Here is a 19751-nt window from a genome sequence, read left to right as displayed (position 1 = left end):
ATGGTGTCCTTTTAATTTTTGTTTTGATTTGGTTCAGGAAAAGATTTACTTTTAAGGCTTTTTTTTAAAAAAAAAATTTGCTAAAATGAATAATTTGAAAATTATTTTTTTTTAAAAAGTTACTTGCATTGACACAAAATTAAATGGAAGAAACATTTAAATTGCCTACTAAAATGTTTGTATTATTGTAAAATATTGCGTTGCAAATGTATAATAGAGAGAATAGAGAGATTGAGTAGAAAAAATCCAGAGATCGTAGAGAAGGTCAGAAGAGAGAGAAGAGAGAATTTTATTTTTAGTGTATGATTATTATATAATTGTTATGTATACAATAAAAACTAAGCTACTATTTATAGGAAAATAATCATGTATTTATCATTAATATCAATATATCAAATGATACATGTATTGGATATGGAGATGAACATTCATTGTATAGGGAGATGTAGTTAGAATGTATAATACAAATATATCATAATAAATATACTAGATAAGATGAATATAATGAATATTCTTTCATGTATTTCATTCATTCGTGTATTTTATAATATTCTCCCTTGAATATTTATTGTATTCATTACAAATGTGCATCGAATGATAATGTTTAAGTCGGAAAAACTTAGTGGGACAAAAATTGGACTCATTAAAAACCTTTAAGTCGGAAAAACTCAATGGGACAAAAACTAGACTTATTAAAAACCCTAAGTCAGAAAAACCCGATGAGACAAAAATTGGACAAAAGGGAAAAAGAGTGCAAATCATAAATTTTATGACAACTCCCTTTTATAGATGCATTAATTGCATTGTTAAAAAATTTAAGTTGGAAAAATTCTTATGGGAAAAAACCGGACAACAAGAAAAAAGAGTGCAATGTATATTTCATAATATCTCCCCCTCAATTAAATCATATAGCCATTGTTGGGGCTAATCAATCTTGCGTTTTGTAAACTCACCGTATTGCAATGCATAGTTCATAATATTTTTCCTCAATTAAGCCATATAGTCATTTCTCGAGCTAATCAATTTTACATCTTATTATAGAGACAAATAAATAATACTTACCAGAAATCCTACAACTTGTCACGAAAATGCATTGCAGTCCCAAAACTTGCAAAAAGTGCATTTAAGTCCTAAAACTTATCAAATTGTTTCAAATGAGTTTTAAGATCGACGCCGTTAGCCTTTTCCGTTAAAAATGCGACGTGGCATTTTAAATAATTTTTATTTTCCAGGTTTATTTTTTAATTAATTTTTATCCATTTAAAAAAATAGATTTAAAACTAAAAAATTAAATTTATTCTTATCTTATTTTCAACAAAAACTAAAAAGAAAAGTTAAAAATTTTATTTTAAAATTTTTAAAAACAAATTAAAAAATAATGTTAACTTTTTAAATATGTTTTTTATAAATATTTTAACTAAAAAAATTAATTTTTTTAATAAATATTATAACTTTTTTTAAATTTTTTTGGTGAAAATAAGATAAAATCAATAAATTTGATTTTTTTTAGTTTTTAAATCTAATTTTTTAAAAAATAATTAAAAAAATTCACATGGAAAATAAAAATTATTTAAAATGCCACATCAGCATTTATAACGGAAAAGGCTAACGGCGTCGATCTTAGGACTCGTTTGAAACAATTTGACAAGTTTTAGGACTTAAATGCACTTTTTGTAAGTTTTAACCGAAATGCATTTTCGATGAAAGCTTATAGTGACTTCTGGAACACTTATCCCTAAATAATATATAAGATTTATAAGCATTTCATAACCATATGAAAGAATAATAAAAAGTAATACATTTAAAGCGAAACAACTAAAAAGAAATTATTAAAATTCATCATCAAAGTAATTAGAAGTGCTCAAAGAAATCAGAGACATTTAGGGATGTATTTGCTACTTTGAGAGTAAGAAGAGTCTCACCAACGGATATATTGTTGGCCTCAATAGTAGTTATGGTAGTATGATTGATTTTAATGGCATGAGATTCACCATGCTTACCCGTATTTTTTAAAGATGCCTGGTATAGGTCAACAAAGTACATTGGTGTATGATAAGTACATGACTAGTGCCCAATCATACCACAACGATGACAAATACTTTTATTAATCACCTTCTTTGATTTGATTTCTTTTCTTTGCTATGATTCGGGCCAAAGTTAGAACGGTTAAATTTCATGCCATCATTTCTAGGATTATGTTATTGTTTGTGCTTATAGCCCTTAAAATACCAGTATTTTTCTCAAAGTTAGTATGTACTTCAGGCAATGTTTTTAATTCATAGTATATGGCAAACTGATGCTGCTGGTATTGTTGTTGCAATACAATATTCAAAACATAGAAGGTGGAGAAAGTTTTCTCTAACAATTCTGCATCAACAAGTTTGATATTGCATAATTCAAGCCGATAAATAATATCAAATATAACGGAATTATAGTCAGACATTGATTTAAAATCTTGCAATTTAAGATTTTACCAATCATATTGTACTTGAGGGAGGATAACAGTCTTGGTATGATCATACCTATTATTCAACATCCTCCATAAGATCTAAGGGTCTCGAGCAGATAAATATTAAGTCTGCAAGCTCTCATGCAAATGATGACGAATAAAAATCAGCACATTTGCTTTATCATTTTCATTTGAGATTTCATCATTTGTAATTGCATTAGTGAGACCTTGCCTTTGAAGGTGCATTTCCATATCAATATATCAGGATAGATAATTTTTTCCACTTACTTCTAAATTATAGAATTTGAGCTTTTCAACATTTGCCATAATTCTTAGAAAAATAAATCCTTAAATTAATTAGAAGGATTTTTGAATATCCATTGCCACTTCAGGAGCATATATTTTTAGATTTGAAATTTAGCTTCGGACCAAGAAAAATAAAAATGAAGAATTGATAGGAGAAGATGGAGTATAAGTTAATAAAAAGAACACATACATTGCAAAAATTATTTACTCATTTGGTAGATCTTCGTGCTGATAACGTGTTGCAAATATGTAATAGAAAAAATAGAGAGATTGAATAGAAAAAATTAGACACCGGAGATTGTTAAGAAAGTCAGAGAGAATTTTATTTCCAGTGTATGACTGTTATATAACTGTTATGTCAAAAACTATGCTCTTATTTATAAAAAAACAAGAATGTACTTATCATTAATATCAATGTATCAAATAATATATGTACTAGATAGAGAAATGAACATTCATTGTATAAGGAAATGCATGATACAAATGTACCATAATAAATACATTAGATAAGATGAATATGATGAATATTCATTCATATATTTTATTCGTTCATGTATTTCATAACATGTATATAATTGTTATCGATAATGGATTTTTTTTATTAACTAATCATTTAAAAAAAATTGTAAATTATTTGTTTTTGGCAAATAGCCCGATAATTAATCAGTCTAAACTATGTTAGTCCCAAATGGTCCGAAACCAGTTAAACTGGACTATATCAGGCCTGAGCAGCCAGAAACCAACCAACCTACACTATATACGGCCCAGACAACCCAATTAGAAATCTGTTCAGGCCCGAATAGACCGAAACTACATCAGGCTCCATTAGCCTGGATCAAGTCAACCTAAACCATATCCGGGCCCCAAGTAACCCGTTCAAAACCATGGGCCCAATCAGCTCACCATTTAGCTCGAATTGACATTCGGAGCAAGGCAATTTTCAGCCACAATATCCTCGATCCATCAATGAGCCTCAGTGCAGCATTTATAAACCTACTTCCGACTAGCGAAAACCTACAAACAACTCCCACTCAAGAGCATTGAAAATGAACTGATTTTCCAAATTTGATCGCACAAACTATAGGCAACTACCACTAACGATAATAAAGAAAGAGAAAACCTATATACATATATTTATATTTATATTTATATACATCTGAACATAATACTCCTAAAAGAACAAAAAATGCATTAATGCATGAAATAGGAGACCGCCTCCAAAAGGTTAGAAGGCAAGCTTCGACGCCAAAATTAAAAGCTCGTTTGTCACAAAGACTCGTGGGCCCAAAATGCATCCGGATCTGGACAGAAAAGAGTGAAGTCCTGGACTTCCAGATTTGCTATGTGCCAGTCGATGAAGCGAGCTTGTACACACTTGAACAGGAAGAGGACCGCCGGCAAAAGCCACCACTCATCGTCGTCCCTGTCAAAAGCATAAGTTCGATTTTTTATTAGGGCGTTTGGCTTACGAAATGAAACCCCGAAGTGTAGGGAGAGCTCATAAGTTGATTGGTTGATGCAGTTCATGATTCGGCAGAAAAGTATTGGAGCTTTTTGGAGGTCTAGCAGATTTATTCTCTCATTATGGCAAGGCTATTTCTATTCAGACTGCCTCACCTTTTACTGTTCCAAGCACGGGCTTTGTCAGAGGGCTGGAAAAAGGAGGAGCCATAGGCAATAATGCCGCAGATGAAGGCCACGATCTGAGAGAATTGGAAAAGAAACCAGCAAATTGGATGAGAAGTTCCTTTTATCACTATAGATGAGAGCAATTTAACAAAATTTATTTGATGTGCAAAAGGAAATCATGGTGTCAAAGAACGGGAGCATGATATTTATCTACAGTTGGGAAACTAGTTATCCACCTCAAGAAGTTGCATAGCAGCATTTCACTAAAAATCATTCCATGTCCACTAGGAAGTTAAGAGTACCCTGCTAATAATACCTAGCGACCTGATTGATCATGCGGATTGCAATGCATGCATTTTATCGTGAAATTCTCCCATGGATATGCACTTTGTCAATGAATGTGTGGCTGGGAAAGCATCACTTACGATATTGAAGAGTGATGTAGAGTTCCATAGAGCATAGACACGAGCGAGTGAAGCTTTTCTAGGTTCTTTGCTGAACAAGGCATTTAAGCCGGCTGGGAAAGGAGAGAGCAGAGACAAAGGGAGAATGAGCAGTACTGCTAGAAATGCCGCTACAGAGATCCAATAGAACTGAAGCAACGTAAGCAGAGTGATGGATAGATCTGCCAAAAGCATCATGGTGATCAAAAACTGCAAAGTGCCCTGAAAAACAGAGTACGATTAACATAAGAACAAATTGAACTAGAACAATCAGGTATCATAGTGGCATAAATCATCCGTATCAATGCACCTGTCGATCAACTGGTCTTGTGTTGCGCAGTAAGAGACACATAGGGAAGGCAAAGTCCCTCTTAAATTCCAAAGATTTCAGGGTTATGCCATTTATAATACCACCGTTGATTCCGCCCGTAATTCTTCTATTACGACTTAACGCTTGACTACCATATGTCTGACTTGGTTGCAGTTGCTTTGTGCTTTGTGCAGCAGATGCAGCATTCCTTCTGTATGTATATAGAGAACCATTTGGTAAGTTAGTATTGAAACAGCCATACGAATTAATTCCTATAGAAACTAATGAAGTACTATAGTCTAGTGCATGTAGTTGATCCGGCCACATGTCACTACTGAAAGGAAAATAAGTACAGGCATGACATTCAGAAATATTTAATCCCACAGGGGAATAGCTGACAGCATAAGTGATATAAACCCTATTAAAAAGGTTTAGATAGCCAATGGAATTATTCCATTTGCAATCCTTTCATAACTGAGTTTGAGATAATGGTGATTTCTAAGTTGGTTTCAGCACAAGAACAATGAGGATCAATTGTTAAGATTTAGACATGCTCATAAACTCCACAGGATGTATAAACAATTAAAGTTGCTATCCTTCTCCTTCATGCATCCTAATCCTTCCTTCTCCTATCTTGGGAGGCATGCGACCACATGAAAATTCATGCAAAACTTTGGGACAAGATCTTCTCTTGCATTTTTGCTATATATGGGAAAAATCCACATCAAGAGACGACTAGTCAACAGTGTGTAAATCCTCCTTCAGCTTTCTAAGGCAAGAGAAGGCCAAGACCCTACTTATAGTTATAAGAATGTGGAGAAGACTTTAATTTGGTGAAAGAAACATATGATTATCCACAGGAAAAAGAGATTATCCTAAACCAATGATCACTATTTTTCTTCCAGATGAAAATGTTCTCAAGTAAGAATGTTTTCCATGAAATATTGTAGTTACCTCGAAGAGTCACTGCTCCTATTGAGAAAGTCACAGGAGTTCAAGCTATGGGAAGGATAATCATTGACTGCTACCAATATACCCAGCTGATAGTAACCAGAAGCTGTTGCTTGAAACCATCCAAGTTCAATTTTAATGGCATGAAACTCAAGCTGAGGGTTTGCATGACTGCTAATCCAATCAACAAGGGGACGTAGTGAAGTACGTAGTGATCCATGCCTCACTGTCCTCAACTGAGCATTCAGACCAGCCACCAAGCGATTCCAAACAGATGCTGGGACATGCTATTTGTAAAGTAGCATAAATTAGAAAATTGGAGGAACATTTGAAAAGTGAAAAGCCCACTAAAAGAATCAAAAAGAGATCATGAACCTGGCCAAGAAGATTGGTCAAGAGAAGGTCACTGTGAAGACTGTAAGGTGACATATAGCTTCCATTCCCACCAAAAAGTATACACATTGGGAACCTCTTCTCTATGATTGACACAATGTCCAAGCGCTTCTCATCACCACCAAGAAAAAAATCAATATATGCAACCATGAGGTCTGGTGTTGCCCCAACCTGCAACAATTCCCACTTAAACTGAGATGAAACATACACCACCTGGGACTGTATCCCAAATCATCTAATGATCATAATAGACTACAATTTAACAAGAGCCCATAGCATTATTATCTCTGCAAGAGTCACAAAACATGTTGCTGATTTACATAGCAGATATTCAGGATACGCAAACTTCATAAATTACAATGTGGACACACATGCACACATGCACACACGCACGAGGATACTCAAAATTGCATATTCAAAGGGACTAAAAACTGTCGGGGTATGTGGAATTTGTAATGAATTGCTTGAAGACCTTGAGAAAAGAAAAGAAAAATTAAAAGCAACATGCCATCCTTCAAATGGAATGTGTGGATCTCATCTTACACCATACAGAAAAAATCAACATGTAAGCAATGTGCATTGACTGACCATAGCAATATGTCTGGGCACCAGTGATGGAAATTTGTGGTATGAATGAGTATCTATTGTGACCATAACTCAGTTAACACATTAAGTAGTGACGTATAGAATTAACTAATCATGTAAAAATAACAAATGTAGAGATAGACCTTCATCCCCTTATAGAGTGCTCGCGACCTACAAGAGCGAAGACATGAATGATCATATTCAGATTTGACAAATTCTTGAAGGCGGTGGATTTTTTTCCTCCTCCGCCACTGTTTCCAGGACCATGCACAAGGGTAGGCAAGAACTGCCAGTATGCTGTGCACTGAGCCTTCCCACCAATCATATGCAGCAACTGAATTAACCTCATCAATAAATCTGTTGAAAGCATCTTCATACCTACCAAACAATGATATCAGACCCAAAATCAGCACTCAGGAGCATGTGAGCCTCTGTAACGATCAATGTTAGTGATGACATCTTTTCCACTTTCAATGGCTAGAGCAACCAAATTATCTTGGCAGATGGAAACTATCAACAATTAAGCTACTTCAATGCATTTACCCAATGACAACTTCAAAGGGAAAAAATAGAGTTTGCATTAAATGTATTTTATAGTGAGCCCAGTTTTCGAATAGGTATATCTTCTTACACAATGTCAATAACAGAGTCCGGAGGGGAGTAAGGAAGGTGCCACGGCTCTCTGAAGGTATTGGGACCCATGAAGTACATTCTGTGTACATGGCTTTGGGTTTCTTCGGCTCTTGTTCCACGGACCTAAAATCAAAATTAGAGATGATTTACCAGGTATGATATTGTGACATTTTAACTTGCCATAACCACAAGAAGAGAAGGTTTTGAGAAAAAACATACCTCTGACAGGGAAAGAAGATAGGGAGAATGATGACGACTTGGGTGCTCATTTGCATTATCCTTATAACAACTACTGCCCAGTCCAACAACTTTAATCCTCAAAGCACTTAATAATAGAGCAAGAAGCACCAATAAGAATGCTAAAAGAAGTGCAAAAGGCCATGGCCCTCCAAATGTATAGAGCAGCTCTTCAAGAGGTGTATAACATTTTGGCATTCTATATTTGCTAGATACACATTCATAGGAACAAAATGGGTGAATAGCTCCTCCTGCAGCAAGCGTGAACTCTCATAGTATGCAATAACCAAAGAAAAGAAGGACAAGGAATGAAAGCAGAGTTAAGGCAAAAATGCTGAAAGATTTACCGCGTACATATATGAAATTTGCTCGGTAAGGAAGGCGGTCAAGTGAGCAAGGAATACAAAGACTTGCATCAGAGCCTTCAATGTCTTTGTAAGTACCAATAGGGCATTCCTGTCAGTTAGCAGCATTATTAATTCAAGTACTTGCAGGAATATCTAAATTCAATTATTAAAACTTATGCAAGTGATCAATATAACTAACCACTTCGGAACAATCAAAATCTTAAAATTTATTTAGCTCTCTAAGGACCATAAAATGAATATTTGTTATTGGATATTACAACCCATCGCCCCGCCCATTTATTAACAAAGATATATTTTTATACAAGCTCGAGTACATGAAATGTTAGCAATGTATTTGATCAGGATTGGACTGGGTTAAGGAAACCACACAATTATAACTGTCTTTCCCTGAGTTGAATAAGCCCAAGTAATATTTGAAGAGGATTGCCAAAAAATTGGAGAAAAATAGGAAAATCGTATACGATATTTCTCAAACTCAGGTGTACAAGGAAAAAAAAAAGGGCACCATGGTAAACAGATATTGACAATGACGAGCAGGCTGCAGAACTTTAGTACCTCACAGAATGTACCATAAAGGCCTGCAGGACATTTTTTCCCTGTAATGGTACCTTTCTCTCCATCAGAACCACCATTGGCACCAGCACCTCCACTGTTGAACATGAGGTTGTAAGCATTTTCCACTATGAACACAGATTCAGACGAGTTCTAAGCTTGTACAAAGAGATTTGCAATATTATAATAGCATTTCTTTACATCCTCACAACATGAGGGAAATCTCTCACATGATGGGCATGCTCAGATTTGACTTTCTTGTGAAAGCCTCACGCAGGTCAAACATAGAACAGTCTTGACATAGCCGCTTAACTAGGATAAATCACATGCTGGATAGTAGAGTGGATCGGACCCCAACACCATGGCTGATCATCCATGAAAACAAGTTCTCTAAAGGGTACAAAAGACACGAGCAAAAACTCCCTGTCCCCCCCCCACAGGTAACAGAGGAAGTAGAAGATTAGAATAACTCATAATTAATAACACCCTACAGACAATAGAACCGACTTTAAGAGACATCATTTCCTGATGTATCATTCCCTGCAAAAACTTTTCTCTTCTCTAACTGTATGTCCACTTTCTGGGAAGTTACCAGCCCAAAAAAAAAAAAATTACTAAGAAATTAAAATTGCACAGCAATAAACATCAAAGTCCTAACCACTTCAAATATCATTATTATTTGTAATGGAATCGTAATTGTTGGTCATACCTGCTGTTAATGGAGCCTTTTATTGTTGCAACTGGAACATAATCCATACCAATACCAATCTTAGACCAGTGAAAATGGACTCTACCGCCGCCGCCGCCGCCACCTCCAAGCGTGCCACCTTTTCCGCCACGAATAGACAAATATGAATTCTCTCCAATTATAACCTCTTGAAGGAAAAGAAGTATTGTTCCCCCAGAACCTCCACCAAGTCCACCAGCCAGAGAACTACTGCTGTTCCTCATAGATGTACCAAAAGTTCCAGAATTCTGCCCATCAGCTCTCAAAGATCCATAAACTTCAAGTCTAAGAAGTGGCCATTGATTTGATCCCATAACTATAGGAATACAAAAACATTGGCATCAAAGAAAAATGTGAGTTCACACAAATTAGTGAAAACACTCTAACAATCTACTATTACAAACATGCAGCTCTAAAGTATGAATGACCTGTGACCTCCTACAAGTGTGATTATTAACCAAAGATCACTTATGATACTCAATTTATCACTTCATTTCAATTGGTGATAAAAATTTAATTTGTTAGGATTAGGTCAATCAGCTTTATATTTCACTCCTTTAATTTTGTAAGATTTTCACAAGAAATGCTCAACCATAAAAAACAATGGTTAAGCACACTGTCTTGCCTTAAAACCTTACGTGGGCTGTCAAGTGAAATCAGGAATACGTCAGTCAATGAAGAGTCCTTGATGGTTGATTAACACAGCCACAGCATAGCGAGTTAATTGACTATCATAAGCTGATGTTCAACTGATGTGTCACCCTAATATCTCCAGACCAACTGATGGGCCACTGTTTCACAATCTTTTATCACTTTTAACATGCCATTTACTATTAGAGTAGTAGAAATATCCAATTGAGTGGAAAAAAATAAAATGAAGTCAGTGAATTAATTTAAACAATATGAAATGTATTGACTAAAGATAAATGAGAAGATGAGTTGATAAATCGAAAATGGAATTTACCCTGTTATCTATTATAGAGAAGGGACCGCTAACAGCAATAATTGCATGACCAAATGAAGAAAATTTACCAATTATTCCTCCTCCAACTGTCTGTCCATATGTCTGGTTAGGACCCTCCGTTCCACTTCCCAGTTCACACGGAAGATCAGCATTACCATAATCTGTACCACCACTGCACACCATCCCGTTAAAATATCCAGCACCACCTTTTCCCCCATGCCCTGCACCACTACTAGCCCCACTAGAAAAGTTCCCCTTTCCAATACCTCCATTGCAACCTGAAGAATTTTTCCAAAATATATGAGTAAGGTGCACGTGTAGAATACTTTAATTTTAGAGAAGAGATTCACTTATTCAACCAGAATAGTGAAAGGAGAAATAAATTAGGGAAACAACAAAGCAAATGGGAGCTGCTAAAGCTAAGTAGAGTATCTATTACCTAATTCTGATGCAGTAATCATGCCATCTGGATCAACAATGACTGTCCTTGCTCTGTGAAAGTGAACTATGCTTCCCTTGATGAGACCATTCACAAGGACATCCTCAACACGACAGATCTGCCAAGGTGAACAGGGTCTAAGCCTTTGAGCTGTACTACCTCATTCACGCAACAACAGTATATTGCAGACTGAAGTGCCAAAAGTTAATACACAATGAATAAGTTGAGAAACTATGCCAGTGGGAGACAATCGGAATCCACACATATAGCATGTTTCATAGAAGGATTTTCCAAATCAAGCTTTTTCCTCAGTATGTTAGGCATGAATATATTTTGCGTCAAAGACTTGGTCAAACATATACTTACTTGGATAGAAAAGGATAGCGTGTAATTAACATGGCAATCATCAGGTGGAGTAATAAGATCCATTGGGCAGGTCTGACTCCCACAAAGGGAATCTGTTACCCTATGAAGGTAAAGAAGTAATCAAAACAAAATTCATCCATCAGAACTCTGGGAAAAAATCAACGTATTATACTCACACTCTCCGAGTCGCATCATTATCCAAAGGAGCCTGAAGTATTGCTCCAGGCCCAACCTGTAAATATAGAACATTTATAACAAGAAAAGTACGGAAAATATATAGACTGGTAGGCATCCCACGAACTGTAATAATCATATAGGAATGATAGTGACATGGTATAGATAGCATATTATACATTCGGATGTAACAGCTGAAGCTTAAATAATGTCATTTTTCAAAACATGTTATGGGACCAAAACAAGAAAAGCGCTATGATACTCCTTTCCCTAAAGATATAAGTTGCAGTTCTTGAATTTGGAATGCAACAATTCTAATCAATATACCAAAACACACAAATTCTCACACGTAAGACATGCACATATCACGAAGAGAGGACAGCTGAGCTGATATTGTTTATGACCACAAAAATGTACTATATTTTGAATTGACAATGACCTTTAATGCTAAAAAGACCTTAATGCAATGGAAAGAGCATAGGGTACTTTGGCACGAGAGCATGGGATGGTCCTATTAGCATGGCATAGCCTTATTACATAATTCTTATTATATGCATTAAGCATTATGGTCATAAACATTTTCTCCGCAACTTCTACAAAATTGGGAAGTATAGCAACTGTTTAGCCATCACATTTACAATACTTCCCCCACCACCCCCTGGCTACGTGGGGGCATGCTCCCAATGCGTACAGGCAGATATGCTTGCTCACTTTCGACTGTACACATTATTTTTTTATTCAAGTGAATTGACACAATTTTGGAGATACGAATGGATATCTAACACTAAGTCAACAGTAAATGAAGGAGGTTCTCTCACACAACATCGAATGAAAAGATTCAAGAAAAAGTACAGGCACAGAGATGGCATAAACTACATGACCAATGTCTTACAGTGATGTTATAAAAGAGAGACAGGGAAAGTCGCTGGCCTTTGATTGCATCACCATGACCTGTTAACTTCAGTAATCCCTGACCATACACGGCCAAGTTTGTGTTTGAACCAATGATGGAGTTATGCTGCAGTACAACAAATGCAATCATGCATCTGAAAAATAATATGCATTTTGGAGTTTTATGCACAAAAATACCATAGGAAGTCATACATTTAAGACTGCCAGATTTCTGACTTCAAGGACAGAGGTGGTGACAACGGTATTCCCCCCTCCATCAATTCGAATTTCTGAGTTCCACATAAGTAACATCTTGACAGCAACCCTAAGTGCTCCATAGACCTTCAATGAAAGAAAAGGGGTTCTATTATACAGACAAGGCAAATAGTAAGTAATTCCAGCAGCAAGATTAAAAGAGCAACCGAGGAAACCTAAATCAGAAAAATACATCTTCAGAAAATTGTAAGTTGTCTTAGTGGTTTTAATTCAGCAAGCAAGACAATTAGCCAAATATTCACTCCCTTAATTCACGTTTGCCGCTCAAAGTTGTTTACACACACTATTCAGAACATCCATGCCAATGTTTTCAATCTTTATTGGATCTCCCATAAAGCTTCTTCTTTTTTTGTCATCAGCCAAAACACTAAATGCTTTCTAATAGCATTGAATTTAACATAATTTTCTGGTTTTTCTTGCCTCAACTTCCTAGCACAAATCTGTACCCCACTACTTCAGAACATATTAGGGAGCTTTAATAGGTCTTTCCAACTTTTAGTCAACATAGAGTCATTCAACGTTTTAAGGCATGTGTATCTCTCCAGAAAGTTGGCACTATAGGAGGATACTTCTTAACATATCGAATAATTATGTGCTAACTTGCCAATTATGAACTTTCCTGCAGAGGCTATTGATCAGAAGACATAAGCAGTGAGAACCTTGAAATGCTCTGCTAATATTTAACTTCATTGGATTCTTCAATTTATTTTTTTCTGTATTTTTGGGTCTTTTGGGAGTAAAGACATAATTTCAACGCATCTGCATCTATGAAAGCTCTGCATTTCTTGGTGTCTTAATCGAAAAGCTATACATTATGGATGTAATTGGCCACTACTCTATACAGGCAAAGCAATTCACAACATCCACAACTACAAGCCATAAATTATATATAAGAAGTTGGAAATTAATCCTGTATTCTTGAACACACACTAGGAGCGACACTAGAGAAATAAAGATCATAAATTTATAATGCCGATTGGAGACTTATGGTTTCCATATTTATGAAGACCTCCATGACATGATCTTGCAAAAACCATTAGAATCTATATGATGACCACAGTATAAAATGCTTGTGCAAGGCTTTCATCTTCAATTTTTGTTTATGATGATTACTCCTTTTGCTAGCAAGCATAATTGACAAAAGCCAAAATTTAACATAAATTTGCAAATGATGTACCTTAATGACAGAATCACTCATTAAAAGCTCTTCAGCTACAAGCTCAAATTCTGAGACTGGAAATTTGGCCAATCCAAAAGCAATGCTGCTTCCTCTGTACACACTGAATTGGCCTCTAACCTTAAGAGACAATAATTTAACAGGAAGGTAAGAGACCCGTCTAAGACTTTTGCATGTGAAGTAGATAGCAGATGTAGAAATGTAAAGGAAAAACTTGAGAAGATATAAAAAATATAGAGGAGAAACTTGTTTGTGCTAAACAAAGGGAAAATTCTAAGAAGGATTCTACAAATAAAAAATTTGAATACTGGTCAAGCAATTCATCAATATGAAGAAGTGTCTTATTCAGTCACTATCTCCACATACTATGGCCTATTTCTTCCATAGACTCCACCATGATCCAACGGCAGCAGGAGAAAATGCCTCGCCCAGGGGCCAAGTGTCAAGTGGATCGTAACAGATGCAAAATGAAATCTTCAAAGAACAATATGGATTGATATACTTCCAAACTTTTGTCTGCCACTGCTATGTGTATCATATATTATCCTAATAGCAAATAGAATTTTTTAAGTACTTTAGGTGCTTCAAGCAATTTACCATTTAAACTACAAATCTAGAGGAAAATAAATAAGTAACTAAATAAAAGCAAAAATCTGCAACTCGGACACTTTTAAGTTACCTGAACTCTAGTCCAAACAAGTGGAACCAGCACTTTTGCGCCATTCTCCACAATCACGTGAGACCATATGGGACTTGTAGAAAAATCAAGCAAAGGGGTCTCTGTTTCTGTGGTAACATAGTCATTGCCAACGCGTAAACTGAGAAAATATGCATCAAAGTATGTCCCAGCTCCTCCAGCATTCTGCGGACAGCCAATGCTTGATCCACCTGCCGCAAAAGAAAATTAAGAAATGATTGACACATCCCAGAAGTGCTCTTGAAGAAATTATTAAAAATGAAGAGCTCTTTTTTCTGGTCAATGTACATGCGAAGTATCTGAAACTCAAGAGAGAAAAACATGCACAAAAGAAATGAAAGATGACCAGGTTAGGTTTGCTATAGCAGTCTCAAAACACACCCTAAATTTCCAAAAATCACCTCAATTACATAGACAGGGTACAGACATACATGCTAGTTAGCTCCTCCAACCTCCCCTACCTCTATCAGAAACCCCTACTCTCTCCTTTCTCTGTCTATGTCTATAGACAAAATGGCCAAGGATAACAAATTGTTATTTGTAGACACAGAACAAACCAAAGATAGACACACTATCAAACAATGCCTCGATCTTTCGCACGAATAGGCTCATTGAAAAGTTACGATAGTAGTTAATATTACTCGTTATTAAATGAACAGCAGTTAATATTCCTTCAAGGGCTCAGCGCTTAGAACTCTTATCAAGATGATACATATCCTGATCAAGGTGCACATCTAAGTAATGCAAACAGATTATCTAGGAGATTTCATGCCAGTGACAACTTTAGGTATAGCCCACATGAAAAACGTGTATACATACTTCATGTACCTTCATACGAAAGTTGCAATTATTGCAGTTACACGCTTATGTTGGATTTTTATATCAAGGAAGAAAGATTAGCACATAATCAACTGATTCTGCTACTAAAAATACAGAATCCTGATGAGCACAGACCATGCACAGTAACTTTCACATCTTCCTGTATGCTGTAGCAATCTAGTGAAATTCTTCCTCCACCACCTCCACCCCATCCTCTCCCTCCAGCTGCACTAATGGTACCATATCCCTTCCTGGATATTTGCAAGAGCACTAAAAGTTAGGGAAAGCTGCCCAAAAGGATGAGTTCCATGAAGAATGAGCACAGGCAAGAATGAATCTGTAAGGAACTTCTTTTTCACCAGAAGTAAGGACACACAAGTTAAAATTATTGACAGGAAAAAAGGGGCAAGCTACATGATTGTACGTGTGTGCGTGTGCAGACTTGAATTATTGGGCATCTGCAGAAAATTTTTAAGACTAGGGCACGCAGGATTGTGAACTCACAGCTTCACAGCATAAATATGAACACTTCCACCAGATCCTCCTCCCCCACTCAACCCTCCATCCCCACCTTCTGCCATCACGGATCCATTTAAATATAGTGTATCCTTCACCAAGAGTTTAACACGTCCACCACCATTTCCTCCAAATTTTCTCTTGTCAGATATTCCACCACCCTTGCTCCCATAACTCCAAGGCTTAGACAAAGTGGACCAAGCATAAACATCACCACCCCAATTACTTTTATCATTACTCGTTATACAGGAAGCACCTCGACCCCCATGTCCTCCACCGGCCCCATCATAACCGACTGGCGTACCACTAGTTTGAGGAGGTGGTGGTCCACCTAAAGAAGAAGTGTTTATCAAAGCCTTATCCTCCACAGTCATATTTGCTGCCGAGAAAACAACAGAACCTGCGATTATAGCTGCATGATGACCTACTTTAACATTGCCAGACATATTGAAAGTAATTGTGCAGCCTTCAACTGGACAAGCGATGGAGACACGAGGGAGTATCTCAATATTTCCTGTACCGTATATGTATATATCAGAACTCAGGTACAAATTTGAGTTCAGCAAACAGGTTGTATTAAAAGATCCTACACCTTCCAGATCTTCACAGGATACTGAATCATTTAAAGGAGAAAATGTCAATGGCCCGACATCAGCAAAGCTCGTGACCCAGGGACCATAGCCTATAACTGACCCACGGCGGTGCAAATGACCTGACCTATCATCTGCTCCTCCATAAAGCCTCAAGCCGTTAGATGGTGAAAATATATAGAAATAACCCCAAAAAAACCACCAGATAATAAGGCAACGCATGAGTTAGGATTGCACCACAGGGGTCAAGGTTATGGAAGCCACTCTCTCAGCAAAACATACTACTCATGAGTGCATCCTGATCCGTAAATTTCATATCAACGTTGAGACGTAGCTTTCGTTATAATGAGTCAACTGACAGCACCGTCCTTGTTGATAGTAAACCCCAAAAGCACTGGAGTGAGAGAATCATCAGGTAATATTGTCAGTCCTTTAGCCAGGGACTTGCTAAGATGTCGCCAAAGTTCTTCCTACCACAACATCATCCTTACTTCAAACTATTTGTCTTTCATGCAGTCTTAGGTGCTACCCTTTAAGCCAAGTCCATGGGATCCCATGATTTGAACCTGCCATCAAACCACCACACAGTGACCAATTATTAATAGTAAAAACTAAGAGCTGAAAATTATATGGTGGAAGTGAAATTCCAAAGATATTGGGTGGCAACAGAGTAAAGACTTGTGAGGAATTTATAGAATGGCATACATCACAGCAGTTCCACTCGGAGAGATCTATAAGAATGACAGGTGAATTTGTGATCAAATGATGGAGCTTTGTGAGATTTAAAATCAAGAAGCAAATCGTGAAGTTAAACAGAAACTTTCGTTTCTGATCTGGATATCACTTATCAACACGATGAAAGACCCATGCGTGATTGGAAAGTGCAAATCATGTTTAGTCATTAACTCAGATTATTCCATGCCCTGCCTATAGTGAGTATAGCGTATGCTTTGGCTTCATCAAATGTAGCAACCAGAATAAGCATTATCAAAGTCCAGCAGTATTCCTCTCTCTCTCTCTCTCTCTCTCTCTCTCTCTACCGGTGCTAGAGCATCTATAGGAGAGCTCCAAAAAACTTTTTGTCATAGAATATATGCTGTAAATGATGAACGCATTTATCACAGGAATCGATTCACCTAAGTTGAGAGTAAGCAGCATACAGGAACTGATTCTCAAATATAGATATCAGAACTTAGCAGACCATCGACACTTAAGGAGCAAGTTGCACTCCTTCAAGACTCTCTAAAAGCAGGCGCGACAGACAAGCGTCACACAGAGCTATTAAACTCCACATTTGACAGGAATTATAAACTGGACCAGAATCTTCTATTTAAGAATCACACAGGTTCGAAACTCATCCCACTGCACGAAGTCTAAGTATAAACCTCAAATCAAATGCAGCTTGATAGATAATTCTAGAAGCAATTGCTACCAACACTTCCTCCCAGCTACACGGCCGAGTCGATGCACAGACCGACCCGCGCACACGCATCTTATATCGAACACTCGTCATGCTCGGATCATCGATTTCCAAAACACCGCCGGGGAACAACCTTTGGCCGATTCCGCTACAGAATCCAGGAAAACGCGAAAAAAAGAAAAAAGAAAAAAGAAGAAAATCAAACGAACTCGAGGAACTCACGCTACGCATCCCCAAGCCCACCGATGCGGCTCCACGTTCCTCTCCGGCGACCTCGCTTCAGCTTCCTCCCGCTCAAAACGAAGTGAGGCGAGGAACAGAAAGGAGGAGGAGTACGTCACCGCCTCGCCGCCGCCTCCGATCTCTCTGATCTTCAGCTCGGTTGCAGGTGCATTCCGCGAATCAACAAGAGAAGAGGCGATCGGCGGCGGATGAACTCCTCCGAATCGCGGAACCGAAGTTGCTACTCCCAACCATCACAGCACATCCACATGCACACACACACATTCACGCAAGAGAGAGAGAGAGAGAGAGTACGGTTTGTCAGTAGAGAGAGAGTGACAGAGAGTCCAAGCGAAGCTTCGCGTCTCTCTCTTCAGGTGCCTGCCAAAGCTCCTGCTGCGGCTGCTGCGGCTGCTGCTGCTCTCTCTCTCTCTAGAAATGCTTCTGCGCTTTTTCTCGCATTCTTTTCGTTTTCCCTTTTCAAATTTTTTTCTCCTGGTGGGGTGGGCATTTATTAATTGCGATTTAAAGGTGCGCTCCGCCCCGATCGGTTACGACGAATCTTTTACGATACGAGGGAGAGACGCGGTCTTCGGTCCTCTCGCTTTTTTTCTTGAGGCGTCGGGCGCTGACGTGGACGCGCGCTTTCTGGTGGTTGGCTTGGATTGGAGAGTGTTGTTTTGCCTACGCTCGCTGGCTTTCATTTTCCTGGGTGTCGCGTTAATTATTGAGAAGGCGACAAAAGTCGTTAATTATCCCACGCCAAAACGGAGATTAAATTACTTGATTTGGTTGCTGTTTGTTTGGCAAGGGAGTTTCTCCTCGGACTGGAATCTATTACAAGCCAAGATTTGATCTCACCTACCTTTCTATTTTCCTGCTTTTTGAAGATTTTCTATCCTTTTTTCCTTTTTGGTTGTCTTCGTGTTTTCTATTTCTCCTATTTTCGTGATGGTGATTGCGATTTTTCAGTAATCACATCTTTAGTTTTAACTTCCTCATATGAATGACCAAACCGAAGGCTTCTCCTTACCCATTAAAAAAGAAAAGGAAATTTAAGACATGAAAAATGTGAGATTTTATAGGGCTATTATCAACTATTCTAAAAATTTAAGTTATTAAATGAATACATTATTTTTTATTTAAATATTCTAATAAAAACGTTTCAAAATTTGAAATTAGATATTTCCAATTGCTGTGATGAATGCTCCTTTACTTGATTTTTAGGGTAATATTCATACAAATTTTAAAGCAAACTTGGATATTCTTTGTGAAAAGTTGACCTTGTCGGTGTTAATTGCATTAAGTGTAGCATGCTATTCGCATAGATTTTACTTGGGGAAGGATTTTGCTAGCAATGCTTCATTTTTGCTTATAGCATTCAATGCCTCACCTAACCTTTGGAGAGAATTCTCATGAAAAAACATGTTATTTAAAAAAATCATAGAATGGAGCTAAAAAGGCACGTCTCCCTTATTTGTCTGATTGCGATAAGTTTGATAGAATGAAGCTTCTGAAGTACCTATCTCATTGTCGAGCCAACTCTTTTGGATAATTTTTAGCCTACGTCTTCCTTCTACAGAAGTAGTAGACAAGACATGCTCCAATATCGGCAAG

The 19751-nt window shown here is 37.2% G+C and overlaps 1 protein-coding gene across 4 annotated transcripts; it reads right to left on the bottom strand.

The window, feature by feature from the left end:
* Positions 1-3791: 3791 nt before the first annotated feature.
* Positions 3792-18623, bottom strand: LOC104443592. 4 transcript variants are annotated; one of them, XM_039312719.1, is made up of 24 exons: positions 18135-18621; positions 16495-17058; positions 15891-16416; positions 15522-15637; positions 14550-14758; positions 13871-13990; positions 12631-12759; positions 12419-12544; positions 11529-11584; positions 11353-11452; positions 10987-11104; positions 10616-10825; positions 9566-9899; positions 8860-8953; positions 8284-8392; positions 7919-8187; positions 7698-7822; positions 7210-7444; positions 6464-6652; positions 6092-6375; positions 5138-5348; positions 4810-5049; positions 4373-4458; positions 3792-4178 (listed from the first exon to the last, which is right to left on the bottom strand). In XM_039312719.1, the coding sequence occupies exons 2-24, from the start codon at positions 16712-16714 to the stop codon at positions 4022-4024; spliced, it is 4263 nt and encodes a 1420-aa protein (XP_039168653.1). In that variant the 5' UTR covers positions 16715-17058; positions 18135-18621; the 3' UTR covers positions 3792-4021. The 4 variants fall into 4 exon arrangements, with proteins under 4 accessions (XP_039168653.1, XP_010055384.2, XP_010055386.2 ...); XM_010057082.3 differs by having other exon boundaries at positions 15891-17058; XM_010057084.3 differs by having other exon boundaries at positions 15891-17058; positions 18450-18621.
* Between the last annotated feature and the right edge of the window lie 1128 nt (positions 18624-19751).

The sequence above is a fragment of the Eucalyptus grandis genome, chromosome 5 (assembly GCF_016545825.1).
Source record: "Eucalyptus grandis isolate ANBG69807.140 chromosome 5, ASM1654582v1, whole genome shotgun sequence".
Lineage (NCBI taxonomy): Eukaryota > Viridiplantae > Streptophyta > Magnoliopsida > Myrtales > Myrtaceae > Eucalyptus > Eucalyptus grandis.
This window is presented reverse-complemented; position numbering and strand designations above follow the sequence as displayed.

What these genes read in the sequence shown, in the direction of transcription:
- LOC104443592 (XM_010057082.3), bottom strand. Translation starts at nt 16,714, where the DNA reads ATGCGTTGCCTTATTATCTGGTGGTTTTTTTGGGGTTATTTCTATATA. An exon ending in TGACCAATCTTCTTGGCCAG is followed by an intron (nt 6,376 to 6,463) that starts GTTCATGATCTC and finishes CTTTACAAATAG; the next exon opens with CATGTCCCAGCATCTGTTTG. An exon ending in CGTGCTTGGAACAGTAAAAG is followed by an intron (nt 4,179 to 4,372) that starts GTGAGGCAGTCT and finishes TGCTTTTGACAG; the next exon opens with GGACGACGATGAGTGGTGGC.